Source organism: Arvicanthis niloticus, chromosome 18 (genome assembly GCF_011762505.2).
Source record: "Arvicanthis niloticus isolate mArvNil1 chromosome 18, mArvNil1.pat.X, whole genome shotgun sequence".
Classification (NCBI taxonomy): domain Eukaryota; kingdom Metazoa; phylum Chordata; class Mammalia; order Rodentia; family Muridae; genus Arvicanthis; species Arvicanthis niloticus.
The window spans coordinates 26044022-26067103 of record NC_047675.1 but is presented as its reverse complement, the minus strand read 5'-3'; the positions used below and the strand labels follow the sequence as shown (position 1 = coordinate 26067103).

Here is a 23082-nt window from a genome sequence, read left to right as displayed (position 1 = left end):
TGGAGGAAAACTGTTTTCCATGGGCAGTGCGGAGGAGGCTCTGACTCCACACTGGGCAGCTTGAGCATAGCAAACCTCAGCCCACCCACACAGTTATGCAATTCCTTCAAGGCCACTCCTATTCCACCAAGGCCATGCCTCCTAATAGTGCTCATGTGTGCCAAACATTCAAATACATGAGTCCTTGAGGGCTAACCGTTTCAAACAACCACAGCCTACTCTAGTCCTGGTCAGTTGAATCTATGGGTCATGTTCTGGTATCCTTGATACCTCTTGCTCCTCCAATACTTCCTTGCCCTCCTCTGTAGGACTCTCTGAGCTCTGTCTAATATGTTGCATCTGCTCCCATCAGTTGCTGGAAAAAATCTGTCTGGTCACTCTGATGACAATTATGCTAGACTTTCGTCTTAGCACATCTGAAATTCTGTAAGTTGGATGTTTTGTGGCTGTGCTTGTGTCACAGCTTGAGGCCTTGCCTAGTTAGAGAAGATGGTTGGTTCAGGTTTCATGTGCCCCATTACTAAGAATCTTCACTAGTGTCGCCTTCATAGATCTATAAGGATTCCATTGCAGTAGGTTTCTACCTTGCTCTGGAAATGCATCCAAGTTCCAGTAGTCCTCTCCAGTTTTTTCTTCCTCCAATCTCCAAACCGGATTCCTCCTCTTTCCATCCATACCTGCCTCCTGTCCATCCTTAAAATTTATTCTATTTCCAATTCCTAGGAAGATGGAGACTGTTTATCTAAGAGCTGAAAATAGTCACCAAATGTATACAAGATTCATGTTTTGATCATAGATTCGCCTATTTGTAAGGGAGTCCAAAAATGTTTCTTTTTCTAACTTGTGTACACTCCTGCTGTTCTTATCAGTGTACATTCAGAAAGCCTAGGATAAAGCATCCAGTTCATAACACCTTTCACTTTGATTTTATGAACTACCCCTTACCTATTTAATATAAAACTCATCATTGAACTTGTGGCTTAAGGAAAGAATGGTGCTATCATAGTCTTTACAAAATCACTCCACTTGATTGACGAGTTTGTGGAAATGTTTTAATTTAGGAGCAAAGAAAATTTCACATTAATTCTGAATAGGAGTAATTGCTAGTATTTTCATATAACTCCAAATTAGCCATTTAAGTAGCATCAGCATTTGGCTAGTCATTGGCTAGTCATGAGTTGATATTGGAGATTGTAGTGTGTGTAGATTTATTTAACAGAGGATCCAAACATCTACGAGAGCAACAAACCATATCATAAACTCATGATGCTTGTTGTATTTAACAGTTTATAATGGGTTGTGTGTGTTAATTTATTTGCTAGGATCTTGTTTGCTATTCTAGGTGGATGTAAACTCAGACATTGCTATTATCTACACAGCAGGGTAACTAAGAAGCCATGGTTTCTAATTGAAGAATATATTTCATGATAAAGGTGAAATTTTACATGCAATAATTCAATTTTATACACCAAGATACTTAAATGATTCTCATTAGTTTTATTTAAATATTTCTAGCTTGATGCTCTCTCCCAAACATTCAAACCCAGTGACATGTGGTAGAGAGGCTCATACATTTAAAAAAGAGACACATATTCAGTTCATTGTAATGCTTCAGTGGTTTAGGAAGGAACGGTTAGACAAACATCCTGCTAAGCATACTGTGAAGACGTTTTTGGCAAAAAACAAGTATATCATTTTGTTCATGCTTCATAATCAGAGCATTAGAAACTCAGATGGAGCTTCTTGTTCAGTCATAGAAGGTACAACCTTGCTAAAGACTTTCCCTCCAGCTGTATCCCATACCAAACTCCTAAGATCCAAAAGACAAGACAGTAAATGTTCAAATTCTAAAAAGTGAATTGTTCTTTTTATAAGCTGCAGAAGGAGATTTTGAATGTTATAACTATGTTTTTTTTATAAGATAGATAAACATCCATGGGATTAAAATATAGGAATTAAAATGACTGTTATTAAAGTGTATATATCTCAACATTTTTTTCATAAATTCATACCCAAGTAATTAATTTTAAAAAGTATTACTATGATATGTAGCCTGTTATATAGTACCAGTCTCCAAATTGAAGATGGCTGAGCACATATGCAATATTGTAACACCACACCATATATACTGACATGGTAATTAATAGCCAGTAATTAATGCCAGTCAGAAAATAGTTAAAGGTGTCTAGACAAAGAGAAAACTATTAGTGTTAAAGTCTACAATACTGTCACCTCATTCTCATCCTCTTTCATCTTGAATGTTCACACAAACTGAAGCTGTAACTGTGTTCTCATGGAATGATAAGGTCAAGTGTTTGACCTCGGAGACACATAGGTACCTTCTAGCAGCATGAATATTTCTGGTCTCTGGAGATAGGATGATTAGTATGTGTCAGAGTTTACATATTCATAAATGAATCTCCAGGCATTTTTCTCAAGTTGATAGTCCTCCTTTGGCTTTTTCTTCCCTCCTACATTTTCTTCCTCTTTGTATTATTTTCTTCTCTCTTACAATTACTAAAGACCTATTCTACGTCGTCGGGGAGTTTGTTATGTGTTAGGCATATGGAGATGGATGAGATGTGGCTCTGCATATGGTAATTTGCTCTCAGGACAGATTGAAATAGTAAAAGTGGTAATGAAATGGAGACAAAACAGAAAATTAATTGCTGCAAGAAAGTTTCTAGCAAACATGCATAAGATAAAAAGGAAGAAAGCTATTAGTTCTACCTGGAAAGGCCTTCTTACTGATGAAACATCAGAGCAGACTATGAAAAGATTAATGAACTTTAAGAGGTACAGTAAAGGGGAAAAATGGACTTGCTGCATTATCCATCCACACTTGTTGATACACTAAAATGTGTGCCAGTTATCAAGAAATTACAAAGGCAGAGTCTCAGAGCCATAGGCTCTGAAGAGAATTACACAAACTCATGTTTAGGGATACGGCAATTGCAAAAATTTGATTGTTAAAAAAAAAAAAAACCCTTCTGTTTTTTTTTAACATTTACAGGGCACATTTATACCTCGAAGTGTCTTATTTTGTTAATTAAGAGTTATTATTTATGACAATTGTCATCCCAGAATAATTAGTTAAATTTAAATTTTTACATATTTAAGTTTACATTTGTAAAATGCAAAAAATACTATGTGTAAATTAAATAATTTATTTGTAATATATTGCATGTTTATTGGTATAAGTGCAATGTATACATTACCTTACCTACATCTGTCTGTGTAAGTATGTGTGTGTGTGCATGTGCATGTGTGTATGTGTATGCATGTGCATGTGTGTATGTGTGTGCATGTATGTGTGTGAGTTTAATGTTTCAGGGAAAAAATTTGGTTTTTATATTTCATGTTATAATACCAAAACCTAAGCTCTTACTTGAAAATATACAATATTCTGTATATGTAATATGCAGATTTGAGGGAAGTTATCTTTCCAAGGTCACATCAACATAATTCTTTCATAACAAACTCTCTTGCATTAGTGCCTGAGCCCATTCTCTAAAACATGTAGCTCTGTTGTCTGTCTCAGAGTACTAAGAAACAGGGCTCAGTTCACTATAGCACCTTCACAGGACAGATAAAGGTAAGTTTGTATATATTTCACTGTCAAATTTTATATTCATATAATAAAATACATCAAACATGGCATATATTATGTGTAAGGAAAACTGGAAATTTGTTATACACATTTTTTATGTTGCTAAAAAATTTTTATAATGGAGTTGTTAATGCTGGCATGATACTATATGTCTTTACCATTAATTTAGTATTTACTATTGATATTTAACTAATCTTACTTTTATGGTTATGTCTTACAAAATATGAAAATACAAATACAAGAAGATTGAAAAGTTTGAATCATTTATAATTATCTTAGATATTTGTTAGTTTCAGAAATCTAAGTTAAACAATGTAAAGTGAATTTTTGATTCCTGATTCATTTGAATTCTTTAATTTCTAATAATTTTGTTACATTTTCATATATTATTAGATTCATTTAATATTTCTCACTACCCACGTTATTGTTCATAAACACCAAAGTCTACCAAAGATCATTCTCATATGCATAACTTCCCACTAGCTTACTTATAAACAGTTTACAAGGTAAATGCTATGTGAATAAAGGTTATATTGTACGGCTTAGATACTAAAGAAAGTCTCTAAGCATTCATTACACACTGAATTAAAATATATTTTAACTCATAGTTATTGAATCTATAAATGCAGAACTAGTGTCAGTAAAATATAGAGTTATAAGACCTACCTTCACGCAGTTGATAGAATCAAATGCAGATAACCACAGCCCAATCTTATGCAGGGGTGATGGAACCTTGTGGAAGAGGGAGAAAAATGACTGAAGAAGCAAGTGAGGTTAAGGACACCACATGAAACCCACCAAGTCAGCTAACCTAGGCCTATAGGGATTCCCAGAGATTAAACTACCAACCAGAGAGCGTGGATGGGACAGACAAACTGTCCCATACATGCACATAACAGATGTGTAGCTAGGTCTTCATGTGGGCTCCCTCAAAGCAAGAATGGAGCTGTCACTGCCTCTGTTGCCTGCATTTAGATCCCTTTCCCTTAACTAGGCTGCCTTGTCTAGTCTCAATAGAAGAAGGCTGTTGACTGTCCTATTGCAAGGTGGGTGGATAAACATGGGAAGCCTCCTCTTCTCTGAAGAGAAAGGGAGTGGGCATGAAAGGAGGGAGGTCAGAGGGTTTGAATGGGAAGAGAGGAGGAAGAGGAGGCTGCAATCTAGATATCAACTAAATGAATGAATGAATGAATGAATGAATGAATGAAAAGGGAAGATTTAAGTGATTTTGTCTATCTATTTAACTGCCTGTTGTCTTTGTACCATCAATATCTATCTATCTATCTATCTATCTATCTATCTATCTATGAATCTATCTATTTATTATCTATTTATCGATCTATCTATCCACCCATCTATCATCTATTTGCCTATCTATTTTCTGGAAGTTATTGCTTACAAAGAAAGAGAAATGCAGCTTCTTTTGAAAATTATGCTGGCTGACTCAGTTTCTAAGTTATTTGTGTAAGTGTCCCCTTTCTTCGTGATTTCGTTGTGCAGATTAAACATTTACATGATAACAGTTTTGAGTGCTATGGTGGGTAAGTAGGCTGCATCTCCCTTTGCATAGTTTTGACCTTCATAACTAGTAGCTTGTAGCACCAATCACATACCCAGCAAGAAGAAACAGTGCAATACAGGACTTCCAGCAGAAATCTATCTCTCAGTAGTCTGTGCCATTTACTCTCATATGTGACAGACTCTCTTTCAGAGACAGTGAGATAATAATTGTACATTGAATCAGCAAGGGCTTCTGGGGATAACAAAGGTAGGGGTTTCATAACTGAGATAATGTGTTCAACAAGACACATTCAAAAGAGGAGTCTAGCGCAGCGTTTTCTATCAACTGCAATCTCTGTGCAGCACAATCTGGGAGACCCACGAGGAGTGAATTACAGTAATCAGCCTTCAATATGACAAAAGACTTAATCAGCATCTCCTTGCCTTTCTCATGAAGCCTCTCAATCTGGTGAGATCACAGAAATTATAAAAAGACGTTGTTGAGATGGATACAAAATGCTTCTCCAATGATAATGTTAAAGACAATGGGAATGGGGGGAGGGAAGCATATACAAGTTTTGTATTTCTGAGATGTCGGAAACAGGATTCTAATCAGAAGCACTCCCTCAGTGCTTAGCCATAAAAACCAGCTGTCTAACATTGGGAAGAACTTAGGCCAGTCTGAGATTCTTTACTTTGAAATTTTACACTAGGGAAATCTCTATTTGATTGAATAAAGCAAAGGTAAAACTATGTCTTTTAAATACCAGAGAAGGAGTCACATGGGTCTATTCATAGGAAGGTGATCAGTGCAGACTGAAAAGAGAGACGATCCCCTTTTCACTTTTTCTCTTTTCCAGGGTTCCCTCAAATCCCTTACCTTTCCTACCTATACTCCCCAGTGTCAGTTCCAAGTATGCATTGAATTAATTCATGAAGAACAAATGTTCTCATTCATTTTCTGATTAGATTAGATTTCTTAAATTGAGTTCCTGGGAATTTCTTTTAAAAGACACTAGTTTTAGCATCTACTCTGAACTTTAAAAGTTATGTTACAGATTGGCTCAGGACCCATGTATTACTTAAGTTTCTATTATGTTGATCAGATACAAGACAGAAACAACTCAAAAGGGAAAATCGCTAAATTTGGTACATGTTTCAGAAGTTTCATTAAATGATTACTCGGCCAAATATATGAATGATTTCAGTCCAGAATCATGGGTTGAAGGAGACTTTTCTCAGTGGGAACTGAGAGTATAGAAAGGGGAAGGACCTTTAGCCCATATATAAGCTTCAGTGGAAAGTGCAGTGCCCTACATTATCCAGCTACTACTTCCCAACTGCTATAGTTTTTACCACTTCTCAAAAGAGTAAAACCTTCTGGAACCAGGAACATAGCACATGAATATACAGAGGGTATTTTATATCCTAGCTTTAACTACCGACTTGTTTTCTTCAATCAAAAACCCAATTATGCTTGACCTTTCTCAAACTTTTGAAATGCTAGGGTTCTTCATTTTTCAAGGAGAAGAGTTTACCCTGGGGATGTCTTATGATTTAAACAAGGTTAGAAAACCACAGAAGAGGCTAAATCTAAACTTTAGAAATGATACTTATCTAAAATTTATAAAAATTAGGAGTAAAGTGCAATAAAATTATTATATTAATTCACAGAGGTCCTAGAATTTTTAGAGTGAGAAAAATTATTTTTTTATTTATTATAAAACTATTTCTTAAATATGTCATGACAAGTAAGCAAAGGATGAATTGTCTGTGAGAAGTAGGGAACCATAAGATGTATAACAGTTGTAGGGTAGAGCAAGGAATAAAGGAAATTGTAAGTGCAAAATAAAGTAATAGACATATATGAAAACAGCATAACTAAACCCAATACCTTGCATGCTAACTAGAAAAAATAATCAAGGGAAAAAAATTCACATCAAGGAGCTTAACTAGCTAGCCCAGAAATTAAAAAAAAAAAATTGTCAAACATCATTTTGAAAAAATATAATCTGTTTATAATTTGTTTCCAAGTTGCAATAGAATCTTAAATACATATAACTTCTTGAAAATGCAGCTGAGCACAGCTAACGTGTGACTGACTATTAGCACATAAGTGAATGCAAAAGCACTAACGTCCATTGGTCAATATGATAAAAAGGGATAAACACTTTGCATTTTGGCTACACGGAAGCATTTTTATATTACTTTGTCTAACATAAGGATGGTAGGAAGCTCTTATTTGCCTTATTAAAATCAAAGCTGGAACCTGACAAGAAATTCCAGTGCAAAAAAAGATTTAAGTCTTTTTTAGTGTCCACATGTCCAACACTTTGAACTACAAATATATGAAGAAAAACAGCCTGTTCTAATTACTTGTTTTTCTACTTTATGTTAGACAATATAAAACACAAATTTTTTTTATAAAGAAGATTCTTTCTTGTCTGTAAACCTCCCAAAGCTGCTGATTTTGTGATGAAAATATGGGCCAAAGCAGCAGAGACTTTTAATGTGATTTCAGTCTTCTATTAGGAGTTTATCAATGTCTCACAGCGCCGTGGAAGTGAAATGCTCTGTCCTTTGAGTAGGAATAAAAACTCAAGTAACATGTATAGCTAGGACACAACACAAAGAGAAAAACTTGGTAGATAAAAGGCACTAGCAGTTTTTACTGCACTGTCTTTATAGCCACAGGGTAGCTAAACAGAAAGTTCTAGAAATTCTGTCTTGGATCTTGTAATGAATTACTGCTAGTGCTGGGGTTAAGAGTAGAGGCAGTGGGCTCCGGCAATCTGTTCATTATACGGTTTGAACCAAAGCCAATTACTTGTATTGTGTGTCCTGAAGTAACCTTAGAGGGAATTCCCACTTGCTTTAGCAATCTGGAATGTTACTCCCAACATCTTAAAAAGGAGATAAAGAGCAAAGCTGCTAGACATACAACTTTCCAGCTTGATATTATTGAGCTAGTCACATAAGGCAGAATTTTCACTGTATTGGTATGTGCATACATGCCATGGTTCTCAGTGAGCCAGCCTCATAACTACAAAGCAAGTACTTTGAACTGTTGCTTTCTGGAATACAATGGCAATGTCTATTGCCACTGGATTAGAAAGTGAGAATATATTCACTATATTTGATGACAAAAGGTAACTTGGTTACTGGAGAACGCTGATCTTCAAAGCATCCAAAATTTGCAAAGCAAGTACCATCAACAACCTTATCCATGAGGGAGCAAAAGAGACAATGAGATATTAGACAGAGCTGTTCTATAGCAGCATCTATAAATTAGGGAAAAGAAATGAAAGCCATGTCATTACTATTTTGTTTGGGGAACTTAAAATTTTTTTGACACAAATGTACAGGAAACAGAAAAGCATAGTACTGAGCTGGGGATTGAGTGCTGTATTAGTACTTGCCTAAAAGAATAGAGATCTTGGACGTTCCTATCAGAGGAAAAACACAAAAATAACAGCTGCAGGAGGAGGAGAAGAGGAGGAGGAGAAGGAGGAAGAGGAGAAGGAGGAGGAGAAGGAGGAGAAGGAGGAGAAGGAGGAGAAGGAGGAGGAGAAGGAGGAGCAGGAGGAGGAGGAGAAGGAGAAGGAAAAGAAGAAGGGGGAGGAAGAAAAGATTATAAAGCAGAAAAGAGCAAAAAATTTATTGTTGTCTACATGACCATGATGTCAAGACTATTAGGTTCTGGAAAGGTGAGAGAACTTGATAGTTTGAAGATATGTGTTACTGTGAGACTGTGAACTAACATGGTACATTCATATAAAAAAAATTTATGTACCTGTAAATTACATTCACTGTGTTAAAACAATGAAATATGATAAAATGCTAGTATTCCATGTATAATTGTGATTGAGTGTTTATAAGCATAGATACAGGTAAATACTAAATGCATGATAAACTTCGATTTGTGCAGAAGGTGTAGAATACTTGTCAATGACCAAATGCATGTGAATGAATAGAGGGCTATGTAAAGATTTTTGAAAATCAAACTCGGGCGAATACAAAAAGGTTTTGAATATTTAACAGAATAGAAAAATTATTAGTAAACAGATATACCTTCATAAGCTTTAAAATCTCCACAAAGAACTTAGCAGTACCTGTCTGTGTACCAGACACTATCTGTGGAGATCCACCTGGAGTGGCCAAAGAGTTGGGCTCTCTGAAGAGAAAGGGAAGTCAGATCAAAGGAAACTGCCCTGTCTTTTCCAAGGCCCCTTGCTGCTCTGGAGTCCATGCAGGCTAGGAGTCAAGGTTGGTGCCACCGAGCTGGAAGTGACTGTGGTAGGCTTCCAGAGAGAATTCTCTTCCCTATAGCATTAAAGCTCTATAAGACAGACACTCTCATATGCTACTTGAGGAAATAACTCCTCTGTTTTATTCCTTGTGAATAGGATCTTATATACATTTTGAGGTGGGTTGGGTCTAAAAGCACAGGCTTTCTGTTGGCTTGGTCTGAGATATGAGAGATGTCTCATTTGTATGTGGATGGGCTTCCGAGTTTGTCGTACATGACTGATTGTCACAGTCCTCGCCATAGTGTGTCTTTGTCATGTGTTCCAGGATAGGAACCCTTTCAAGAGTAGATGAAATGCCTACCAGTCTCAGATATGAGAATGCACCAGGGTTTCTGAATCTGCTCAACCTTCTCAGTTTTTGTCTGGTGACAGGGTTCCACTTGACCCACATAGTACTAATATGTCTCTCCTCCTTTTTTTCTGTTTTTCTTCCTTTCTGTATCTTCTCAGCTTTCTAATCCAGTTGTTACTTTTCTGGTAGAAAAGATTGTACAAGTGAACTGTTAAAACAAACATAAATGAATAACACTACCTTCGGATTTAAATACTTGTCTGCTTTACTTCTCTTTGGTGTTTTACTCCTGTGAGTTGATCCTAACAATTCATTCATTTTTGTTCACTTTATTAATGAATTTGTGAGCCAAAGAATAATTCATCTTTGATCTTAGAGCCTCCAAGCTTTTTGTTGATCTACTCATCTTCTAGGGGAATTGGGGTGAGTGATAAATGGCAGGATTCTTTTACTTCCAGGCTTTTCCAGAGTAGATGAGGCTATGTGGTGATTTATACTTTAGTATGGTCAGGCAGTTTGTTTTCCAAAGTATATTTTTACAAGTTTCTTATATCTTAAAAAAAAAAAAAGGTGTTTTTGAAGGTTATCTATGAATGCCTATGACTACATTCAGACGCAACATTAGTTTTGCAGACAAATCAACAGAATCAATATCAACAGAATCCAAAGACTTCTCTTAGTAGCACTTGCTATATGCATAAGTGTGTCTGTGGAGCTACGTGTCAGTGTGTGATATGTTCATTTTCTAATGAATGTTCTACTAAAGTTCATTCTTCTATTTTGTTTCTCTCAGCTATTATAAAAACTGCCCTTCCTAACATGGACAGAGAAGCCAAGGAAGAATACTTGGTCGTAATTCAAGCCAAAGATATGGGAGGACACTCTGGTGGTCTGTCTGGAACCACAACACTCACAGTGACCCTTACTGATGTTAACGACAATCCTCCAAAATTTGCTCAGAGTAAGTGATTTCCTACACGAGACAGGAATCATGTACATTTTAACTGTAATTTTTCTCAGCTTTGCAGACCCTGATAACAGTCAGAGATTGCTTACTTCCAAATTTTACCTAACAGAAATTTATATCCATTTTCATAATTTCAAGGACAGATATCAATGGTAATAGGTAATAGAATAAGAAATAACTTGAGAGAGTAATGAAAATTCAGCTCAGATATTGATCCATTAGTAATCCCATTGTTGTAGAAAATAAACTAAGTCTCAAGTGAAAAAAGAAACTATACATTAAAGGTGTTTCCATACAGACACTCTCCTTCTTGATGGTGGGAGAGATACCAGCAATCATTGATTCCCTCCTCCTAGGGTAGACTCAGCTTCAGCAATCTTATCAGAATTCCAGGCAGCCACAATCAGTGGTCCTTAGAGATAGATGATCACTATTTCCTTACATCCTCAACCTCTCATGAAACACATCTTAAGAGCATTTACCAAATAATATTATGTGAGGAAGTAATTTGTTAAAGTATTTCAGATATATCAGGATGAATCTTGACTTGAGAAATAAAGGAAGCATGGAAATACATGGAACAGGATGAAATGAATAAGCCAACAGAGGGATCATAGACACTGAGGTTAAAAATCTGTAGCTAAAAACATATATCCATAATACTATGTGTGCATATTACTATACATATATCCACGTTTAAAGATTCTGAACAGGAATACATTAGATGATACTTTTTTCTGTCTAGCTTTTTTGATTTAATGTAATTTCCTCTATGTTCAACCATGTTGTCAATAAAAAGACATTCATTTATGTTAGAAAAATACACAGACACTATAGTCATATGCATCACTATTTAGTTGTTTAATATTTCACTGATAGATACAAAATTATTTCTATTTTATGTGTATTGTAGATAATATGGCCCTAAATTTGTACATGCCTGTATTATGAGCATTGCCCTAATTTTGTACATGCATGCACAATATATGTATATAATATATATATTATTACATACATGTAATAATATATATATTCACTAATTAGGAAATTTACATGCATGTATACACATATACACATACATGTATATAATATTGTTTGTATTGTTAAATACATACACTACAAAAATGGTAAAGATTTTGCTGCCATTGAAACTCAGAAATCCTGTGAGTTATTTTTACTGAAAGGCACTGGAAAATGTGGCTGCAGACAAATAAGCAGCTACTGAGGTAGTCGGCCATGTTACATACCATGATGTTTAGCCTAAGATCATTAGGAAGTTATTACGATGTCTTAACTTGTATGTGAATTCACTGAGTTTTCTCAAGAGAAATATTAAACAAACAGATAAATAATTACTTAAAGATTTCTGAAGTGTTCACCATATTACAGCTCAACAACAATAAGTTTACATTCTTTTCAAAGGTGTTAGTAGCCTTGGGATACAAACTTGGTACCGGTATAAGCAGAATAAAGTATATAGATTGTCTCCAAATACTTAGGTATTGGAATGATGGAAGCCTAAGACTGTGCTGTCTTACAAATATATTTCTGATATCAGCATCTAAGTACCTACTGGAGCTTCCTCCTAGCTTAGGAAACGCCATATGAAAACTATTTTTTGAAAAGATTGAGAGGAACTAGGAAAGGCAAGGAGAGAGAGGAGGGGCAAAGTAGAGGTCTAAAATGACACATTTGATAAGCAATTGAGAATTCATTCAAAATACCTTCATATAGAGATGTACACCTTTTATATCTACCCTTCTTTGAATTATGAACTTTTTAAAGATATATATTGAAATAATCTACTTTATCTTTTCGATCTATTCTATCTTTTTAATTTGGCTTTCTGCTACTCTTACTCATTAATATGCAGCTCGTCTTTTACTAAAATGAGATTATTTCAATTCAATAGTTGTAGGTGGCTTTCTAAAGCAATTTTCCTTTGCACAAGTAATGGTTATTAACTGTGTTTGCCCAGATAATGTTGACAAGAACACTCAAAATGGGAGTGGATAAAGGAATGCTGCATTTACTTAGCTTTTCAAGGTTCCCTGATGTAGGACTGACAGGAAGATGAGGTCGAACGACTGATTATTTACTTTGTAAGCACACCAAGAGAATATCCCCCAATTTTACCTGAAATATAAGCTTTGAGAATACTGGGCAGCTTGTGTTGGACAGGAAGATTGTCTTTGCCTACTTTATTACATTTGTGCTAATACACACATTTCTTGGAATAACAATTCCAAGAAATAATTTTGCTTTGTTTTTAACAATGAGAACTTAAGGAAGTCTGCTCATCAAATTAACCAGTCAAATTCAATTGGATAAACATATCATGGTTATCTAGGGATTCCGTGTTTGGGCCTAAACTAAAATTAGGTAATGTTCTGTAGATTTCTTTTTTTTTTCCCCATTTTGTCGTGGTTGCTGTAGACTCGGTCTTCCTGGTTGTCTGAGTTCAGGTTTTCTTGAAACAGCCCCTGAGACAAGAATCTTATTATATGTAATTTACCTCCCCCAAGGAGCACCAGCAGGGAGGAAAGAAAAAAAAAAAGGCAGGCTAGAAAGCCAGCGGTGTGCAAGTTCCAAACACTTAACACCATGGCTGAGTGTATCTTTAGCCTACTGAGAAATATCTGAACTGTTGGAAATATAAGAAAAAAATAGTAACAACTCAAAGTTATCCTACCAGAGAGGGGGAGAAGTCTACTACTATTTCATAAACTAACTTCTGTAAGTCTTTGATGACTGTTTCTATGGCATGAATCAATGCTTGAACAGTTCCTCCAGCCTGACATGCAATGGATGAAATAGAATCTGAAGGCGAGATAAAACCCTGAGGCAAGGAAATATAGGAGCAGGTAGACAGATGTAGGGCAGATGAGCAGGAATGTGTTAATGGCCAGGGAGAGTGTTACAGTACCACGCGACTCCACTATACCAATGAAGATAACTGCAACCAACATCACAATGAAGAAATTGGAATAAAAAATAGGACAAATGCCACTGATTAGACATGCTTTACTGTCCCCACAGGAGAATGAAAACACATGGTAATTGTATTTTGCCTAGGGAGTTTTGAAAGGTAGGATTCTAGTCTTCAGAGCAATGAAGAATTTAGTGACAAGAGGAGTATTTCATGTATCTGGATAGCTTGCTGCAGGGCATGGCAGAAGTTTAGTAATTGGATTTTATCAAAAACGGTCTACAAGTTTGTAAATATAAAAGTAAGTTCAAAAGTGACTTTCAACACATTACACATTGCATCTCTCTATGCTGAAATTAGCTTAATATTTTATGTGGGGCAACAATGACTATTCCCACAGGCAGATAGTGTGATATTACAGAATTTAGGAAAGGAAATTCTCATAGACACACTAATAATCTGGTAGGGATTCTCTAAACAAATACTTAATAACCATACAGCAAATAAGTAAGTTCTCGGGCTATGAAGAATGATGAAGAGGACTCACTACTTCTAGGAAATGCTTGTTTTATATTTGTTTAAATGAGTGTACATTTTATAGAAGAGACAGGTTTTCATTTCTACTACTATCCTGGTAGTATCTCTAGAGACATCCAGAATATAGAAAAGGTCCAATTAATCTTGCTAAATTAATTAGTGAATGGATAGTGTTTTTATAATACCCAGTGTTCTTCATCTTTTTAAAGGCTTGTATCACTTCTCGGTACCAGAAGATGTGGTACTTGGCACTGCGATAGGCAGGGTTAAAGCTAATGACCAGGATATTGGTGAAAATGCACAATCAGCCTATGACATCATTGATGGAGATGGGACAGCACTATTTGAAATCACTTCTGATGCCCAGGCCCAGGATGGTGTTATAAGACTAAGAAAGGTAAGCTAAGAAGTATTTTCCTTATTTTTTTAAATATCTTTGTGAAACACTACTTTTGAAATCTCTGAGAGCTGAGAGGACAGAAAGAACCTACAGTTGGTAGATAATTAGCTTTAAGTTGAATGGTGGGTTGAAAAAGTATACGTAACAGAGCTATTCAGGATTGTCAGTCTCTTAGGGCCACATCTCATTTCAGATGCCCCCCCGGTAAACAGCTACCATGCTGTAGCTGGCATCCTACTACTTGTCCCCACATTTATGATTCAGAGAGTTGTTCACTAGGGGAAAAAAAACAAACACAAAAACATTTACTCTGTCTTTAGACAGGGCACTGAAGTCATTGCTACGAAGGGAACCCTCAACCAATGAAGAGAAAAGATAGACAGTTGTTACTGGCTCATAAAATTACTCCAGGGTACAATTACTCACAGTTTAACTGAATTCTCAGTGGGGACGTGTGTCAGTTGCCAACCCAGGAGTAACAAGTTCAATAAATTCTAGATGTTTTCTTTGTAACTCTCATATTTCTGATCCGGTTTCTTTAAATGTCCCTCCAAATGCATTGGCATTTTCCCTGGGCTTATTAAAAATTATGCTTAAAAACAAACTCAGTGACAAGCAAGATGCTCAGGTTCCAGCATCCTTTGTAGCTCTGAAGCTCAATAAGGAGACCGACTCTTCTACCACTGATTACTTTAAACATGTCAAAAGTCCAAGCTCTGTGGAAAACAAATCTCATGCTGTCCTTGTTCCAGAGGTTTGGACATTAGTACAGGAAGAAAACCTTCTAAAACAAATGAAGATTTGAACCATTTTGGCCATTGAATTGTTTCCTCTTTCTTGTTGTCTTTGCATTGTTTTGGTGATGTATGTGAATCACTCTATATGGTTTTTAATTTGTGTTCTTCCTCATGATCCCTATCTTCACAAAAAAGCATGCAGCAAAAAGGTCACAACTCATGTTAGATGCATCCTTGTGAATGCCATGATCCTTTGGTCAATATTATTCTTCACATCTTCCTTACAAGTGCTATTTTAAATAGCTTTTCTAATTTATGAATAGTAAGTGATAATACACACTATTGGGAACCAGTAATGTTTTTGCTGCTGTCTTTATTAGCACTAAATTGACACAATGTTAAACCTACAATGTTGTTCTATCATGTTGCATGATAATCTAAGTCAGCTGGAGATGTAGCTCAGTGGGGTCTGCTTGTCACTCATAAGCAAGACCATGGAATTCTATCTTTGGCAGCTCAGTAATATATGTGGAATGGTTCTGCTCTAAATTTCATATTGAAGAGGAATTAACAATGGAAACCCCAAATTTTCTGGCTATTTTTTAAAAATGAAATGCTTACAAACAATGGTGGGAACAAATGGCTATATTTATTGTAATTCTTCAGTGAGAAAAATTATTCTGGTGCCAGTATCCAAGTTCAGAGCTTTTAGCTAAGAAAATTAAGTCAATTACTGAATAACCCATGACCAAATTTTCCTTGCCTAAAATTTTCTAATGACATTTTTATTGTCTTTAACTGCTACCCATTGTTCCCATTAGGTGGTTTTGTAAATTGAGACAATTAGTGGTTTATTGTGATTCTGTCCACTAATATTTATAAACCTGGAGGTGTATGCCATGAACTTAGTGCCTTGAAACACAAAAGTTGTTTTTAGAGTCTGTCTATAAGGGATCACATTTCAACAGGCCATTAGGCTACTGTTAACTGGTAAAATCCTAAGGACAGGAGAGAATTTTTGGACACATTACAGTTAAGCTGGGCTGACAATCCCAGACAAACAAACAAACAAACAACAAATAAAAATGTCCTTGGGGAACCACTTTTTTTTTTCTGAAGCAAAACATGGAGTAAGGTACATAGAATTTATTTACCAATTTGGGCAGAGTGGTCTACAGCATCTTCTTATGAAAGAATCTAGAAACTATGTGGAGAATGCCTACAGTTTTTGATATTGAGCTTTGTGAGAGCCTGAGGTGAAGGGAAAGAGAAGATATTGATCAATGAGTTCAAAATACAGAGCTGGACAAGATTTAGTGATAGTTTGTGCAACCTTATGGCCAGAGCATTTCCACAAGAACCGATTTTTTTACTTGTTTGTTTTTTAAGGTGAGAACTTTTTTCCATTAATTATTTAATTTATTTTTATATCTTGATTGAAGTCCATTTTGTTACTTTCCTCCAACTCTCATCTTTATACTCCCTTTCCAACATCACCCTCCCATTTTTCTCCAAGGTGAGGTCCCCCAAGGGTACCAAACAGCCCTGGCACATCAAGTAGCAGCAGCACTAAGCCCATCCTCTCCCACTAAGGCCAGACAAGGCACCTCAGCTAGGAAAAGGGTTTCAAATATAGGCAACAGAGTCAGAGACAGCCTTACTCCATTAGTCAGGGGACTCACATGAAGACCAAGCTGCACATCTGCTACATATGTTTAGGGGCTATAGGTCCAGCCCATGCATGCATGTGGTTGGTGCTTCAGACTCTGTGAGGCCCCATGGACATAGGTTAGTTGACTGTGTAGGTCTTCTTGTGATGTCCTTAACCACGTTAGCTTTCTCAGTTCTGTTTTCCACTCTTCCTCAAGAATATCTGAGCACCATTTGAAGTTTGGCTCGGTGTTTCTGCATCTTTTCAATAGGCCTAAAGATGAAGCCTCTCATAAGACACTTATGCTCCTCGTGTCTGCAAGCATATCAGAGTATCATTAATAGTATCAGGAGTTGGATTTCTTGCATGGGATGAGTCTCAAGTTGGGCCATTTATTCATTTGCTATTCCCTCAATCTCTGCTCCATCTTTATCCCTGAACAACTTGTAGGCGGGACACATTTTGAGTTGAAGGTTTTGTTGCTGGGTTAGTGTCCCTCTCCCTCCAATGCAAGTCCCATGTGGCTACAAGAGGTGGTAACTTTAGGCTGCATATCCGCAGCCATTAGAAGTCTCAGCTAAGGTCACCACGATAGACTCCTGGGAGTATGGCAGTTTCAGGTTTTCAGTTTGTTCCAGATGTGTCCCCACCACCGATCTCTATTCAGTCTCCAAGCTCTCTGTTGCCCTGTTCTCCACTTATCTAATTCCTACCCATGTTCCTCTTTCCACCTGCTCTCCCAGCCAGTTCTCTGCTCCATCCAATTCTCAGGTGTATTTTATATCTCTTTCTAAGTGAGATTCAAATATCTGCCCCCCCCCACCTTGGTCCCTCCTTATTACTTAACTGCTCTGGGTGTTTTGATTGCAATATGGATATCCTACACTTTATAGCTAATATACACTTATAAATGACTATACACCATACATATCTTTAGGTATGCATTTCTTTGTGGTACAAAGCTAAACAGAGAACTCATAATAGAGGAATTTCTAATGGCAGAGACGCACTAAAAGAAAGTGAAATATCCTTAGACATCAGAGAAATGAAAATCAGCTCTGAGATTCCATTTTACAGCCATCAGAATGTCTGAAACAAAATCTCAAAGATAGCATATGCTGGTGAGGATATGGAGCAAGGTGGGAGTGCAAACTTATATAACCTTTTGGAAATCAATTTGTCACTTTGTGAGAAAACTTGGAATAGCTCTACCTCAAAACCCAGCTATACCACTCCTGGACATATAACCAAAAAATGTTCCACCATCCTATAAGGAGACTTACTTAACTATGTTCATAGCAGATTTATTCATAATAGCCAGAATATGGAAACAACATAGATGTCTTTCTGCCACAGATAAGAAAATTGTGGTATATTTACACAATGGAATACTACGTAGCTATTAAAAAAGGAAGAATTGAATCTTTGCCTTAGTCAGGGTTTGTATTCATGCACAGAACATCATGACCAAAAAGCAAGCTGAGGAAGAAAAGGTTTATTCAGTTTACACTTCCACATTTCTGTTTATCACCAAAGGAAGTCAGGGGACATCACATAGGGCAGCAACTTGGAGGCAGGAGCTGATGTCAAGGTCATGAGGGGGATGCTGCTTACTGGCTTGCTTCTGCTGGCTTTCTCACCTTGCTTTCTTATAGAACCCAGGACTACCAGCCTAGGGATGGCACCACCCACAATGGGCTCTCTCACCCCTAATCATTAATTGAGAAAATGCCTTACAGCTGGATCTCGTGGCAGCATTTCCTCAAGGGGAGCTCCTTTTTCTGTGATAACTACAGCTTGTGTCAAGTTGTCATGCAAAACTAGCCAGTACAATCTTAATTTTCACCAAAACTGATAAGGGAGTGAGGTAAAAATTATGTCAACTGAGATGATCAAGTTCTTGCTTTATATACTAGCTAGCCTAATAGGTCAACTAAGTTACTCTTAACTTACTATCAAAGTAAAATTACTATTTGTCAATTAAAAATAATATTAGTATATTACACAGAGCATATTTTAAATATATTTTGTGAAGTGCCTAGAATAACAAAACTATTATAGGGCGGATGATTTGAAAAACTTCATCCCATCGTAAATCATTTCTTCCAAACTTAATACATGCACATCACTATTTCATAATCAACAGGGAAGTACATTTGCACTGTTTATCAGAAAATATTGAGGAGAAAAGCTAATTCCCATTATATCTGAATTCAAATATAAAAGCCAACATTGAAGGTTGAAATAAGAATATATATTTAATCTCGCACAAGTGCTTCTCTGCTAGCTTTTGTTCCAGCTTCCATTTTCTAAAAATCTGCATTGCAGATTTAAAATTCTGTTTCTTCTGAGAAATTGTGATGCATATATAAACTATCTATTTGAATCTTGACAGACTTACATTCTTAAAATCTGGAATCTTATAACTTGCCAAGAATTTCCCTAGATGGTTTCTGATGTATGTAAGGGGAATATAGCCACTTACCTTGCTCAATTTACACCAGTCACTGACAAAAATCTTGTGGACTGTTAAGGAATGAATGATGACTCTCTCAGAAATAACATCAGGAACAGAGAAATGGTGTAATTTCAATTTTTAAGTGGTTGCTGGGCAAAGTCAGACCTAGTTGAGTCTATTTATTTGCTTTCACAATTTTTCCCAAATATAAACAAAAATAGGTTTGCATGTGCTAGCATATCAGTTTTTCTGATTACCTGTTCCATAGCACAGCACTTTTGACAGAGACCTAAGAATGTTCAGAGAAGAAATAAACCCCATTTCAGTCACATAATCAGTTAGAGTAGAAATGTTTGGGAAATTATATAAAACACTATTTGTTAGATTTAGTGCTAAATCATGCTTTGTAATGTCTCTTTGGGTGAAACAATGATTATTGTTTCTAGTCTTTCCATTTCACACACTATGCAAAAATGATAAAATATTGTTCCCAGATAGAGATCGTATTCAGTTTTGCCTTATCTGCCACCAACAGAAGCTTGGTTAACCAAATGTTTAGTGTGCTGGTCATGTCGTCGCTAGTAAAATTTTATTATGACTCTGAAGTGAAAATTTGATGTTACAATTCATGACTGTGAATATTTTTGTGAATTCCAAGTGAAATGAGCAAAACAAAACAGAACAATAGGAGATTAGACTCTCTGAGCTAGTATAATAAACAAGTATCAATAAATGCCTGTAAAATGTACAGGTTGAATCTAGGGGGAATGTAGCCCATTAAGAGTCACAAACTGGCTTAAAGGAGAATAACGTCCATCCATCTACATTGCACTCATTTGTTCTTGTTGCTGTGGTTTAGTGAGAAGAATTCATCTTTGTCATTTTTTTTTTTTTTAACAGCCTCTGGACTTTGAGACCAAAAAATCCTATACTCTGAAGGTGGAGGCAGCCAATATCCACATTGACCCACGTTTCAGTGGCAGGGGACCCTTTAAGGATACAGCAACAGTCAAAATTGTTGTAGAGGATGCTGATGAGCCTCCGGTCTTCTCTTCACCGACTTACCTCCTTGAAGTTCATGAAAATGCTGCTTTGAACTCTGTGATTGGCCAAGTGACAGCTCGTGACCCTGATATCACTTCCAGTCCAATAAGGTATGTCATTTCTAACTGCAGTACATGCTGCTTCATTGGACAAGAGAAGGAGCCTTGGGACTGTGCCCTTGTGATGAAGGACTGTTGATTATTTTATCCTCTGTTTCTCTCTCTCTCTCTCTCTCTCTCTCTCTCTCTCTCTCTCTCTCTCTCTGTGTGTGTGTGTGTATGTGTCTGTGAGTGTGTGTGTGTGTATGTGTGTGTGTAAGTATGTGTGTGTGTGTGTGAATGTGTGTGTGAGTGTGTGTGTGTGTGTGAGTGTGTGTGTATGTGTCTGTGAGTGTGAGTGTGAGTGTGTGTGTGTGTGTGTGTGTGTGTGTGTGTGTGTGTGTGTGTGTGTGTGTGTGTGTGTGGTGAACATCCACAGTCTACTAAGTCACAGACAATGCCTAGGAATAGGAGTATTAAAATAAATCAAGTTATTCCAGCTCTTGGAAAGCTTGAAGGAGATGAAAAATTACAAATGTTTTGTAGCACTTTGGGAAGAATCTTTTACATTTCATGCTTTATATATTTTATATTTTTAGTATTGCATGAACATTTCACTTTTATTTTGTCGCTTCTGACAGATATAGTGAATTATATTTTCGAATTCAGAAGTATGAGACCACCGTGTCAATGCATTTAGATGTCCCTATCTTGTTTCTGAATGTGGCTTCGAAATTACCTTATTCTCAGTTTCTGAGAATTTCTGATAAGTCAGCATATCTAGACCAGTTCCTTTTACCCAAAAAAAAAAAAAAATATTTCAGTGTCATTTTGAAAATGCCCTGTGTTTATAATATTTTTGCTCAGATGTTTTTCTTAGGATGATAACTAATCACTTCAAGTTATTTTTTCTTGCTGTAAGAAATGATGCTCAAATCTGTTTCTATTTTTATGTTGATTTATAGACTTTTTTTCTCATTTAGAAGTCAACAAAGGAGAGGGTAGGTGCTCAAGCTAAATAAGTTTCTTGAAAAATCATACCCAATACCCATTATGTTGTGTGTTAGTCTCCAGGAATGAATTGTTGGCTGATGATGTGCTTGACATTGGATTTAAATATGTTTTGATAAATATGTGTACATGTGTTTTTGTGTGTGTGCATGTGTGTATATGTGTGTGTTATATGTGTGTGTGTGTGTGAGAGAGAGAGAGAGACAGAGACAGAGACAGAGAGAGACACAGATAGAGATAGAGGGGGTTATGCAAATACTAAACATTTTAATTTCTAAGCTACAGTTATCTGGAGCTGTCATCTTTGCAATTTTTTTTTTCTGATAAACTCCAGAAAGGTAATTTTCTGGGTCTTGTATGTATATACAGTTTAAAATTTATAGCACTATTTCATTTCTTAAATAAATGCTAGATGCTGTTCCTTGTACTTTTATCATTATATGCTTATGCCTTAGAATTTTCATGTCCTTCAGCTATTGTACATCTTAAGAAATATAGACTTTGGAGGCAACAAACCATTTACGACTGTTTTGCAATTTGTAGTCACACACATATATATATCATATATATTACATATATATGTATGTATATATATGTAATATGTAATATAGATGTATATATTATTGTAATATATATTATATATATTACAATATATATTGTAATATATATTACAATAATAATATATTGTAATATATATATTACAATAATAACTGTAGAAGAAGAGGTAATTAATTTGAGTTGGAGTGTTAACAGGAGGGTGGGAAATGATGTAAATGCAGACTTGCATGTGAAATTTGAAAAGAAAGCACAATTTGAATAATTAATATATTATTTTTCATTAATATTTTTTATGAAATTAAAACTATGTTACATTCCCAATACTTGCACACTGACAAAGCTATGAGGTTGAGGTGAAACTTTTCAGAACAGTCAGTTCCACAAATGACAGAAGGTTGGACCAAAATCAGAGATATTTTCAAATTTATCAAAGCTCTTATTAAAATATAGTTTATATTTGGAGCAATAAAAATACCCCCCTTGAGGATAAACAGAAAGGTTTCTGGAGAGAACAACTAAGAAGTTAACACTCTGTGTGAGGATTTGACTAATGGCCTGATGGCCTAGAAGCCCAGACATGCAGAATGTTCTTCATCAGGTTGAAGGAAGTATACCTGTAAGAAGGTCAAATGTGAAATGTAAAAGTGAGAACAATCCAAAATAAGACACACTGGCATCCATTTCCTGGCTACACTGTGAAGTTGTACAGTGTCTATGGTGGGATCTAACCTGCATGAGCACAGTTGTATTTATTGCAAGAATATGTGACCTTGTTTTCATGTTTCTCCCATGTTCTCTGTAATGAAATATTCTTACTTTACTCAGAAGCCCATACACGAACTGTAATATGAAGGGGGTAAGCAAAATGGCTGCAACTGAAGTCTCATTATGACAATAATTTTATACCGTGGTGTGATGTCATTGTAATTATTACAAGCAACAACAAATAAGTGCTTGCAACTATAATAATTCCTAATATAATGATTCCTAAGAAATAAAGGATATGCATATGATCACACACAGAGAGACAGACACAAACA

At 36.0% G+C, this 23082-nt stretch overlaps 1 protein-coding gene across 4 annotated transcripts in view; it reads left to right on the top strand.

The window, feature by feature from the left end:
- The window catches only part of Cdh8 (cadherin 8), a 367867-nt gene that overhangs the window by 204520 nt on the left and 140265 nt on the right, over nt 1-23082 (top strand). For all 4 annotated transcript variants that reach the window (XM_034522729.2, XM_076915701.1, XM_076915702.1 and 1 more), the window contains 3 exons: nt 10506-10673; nt 14355-14542; nt 20292-20545. In XM_034522729.2, coding sequence (XP_034378620.2) covers nt 10506-10673; nt 14355-14542; nt 20292-20545 — 610 coding nt within the window. The remainder of the gene's footprint in view (nt 1-10505; nt 10674-14354; nt 14543-20291; nt 20546-23082) is intronic.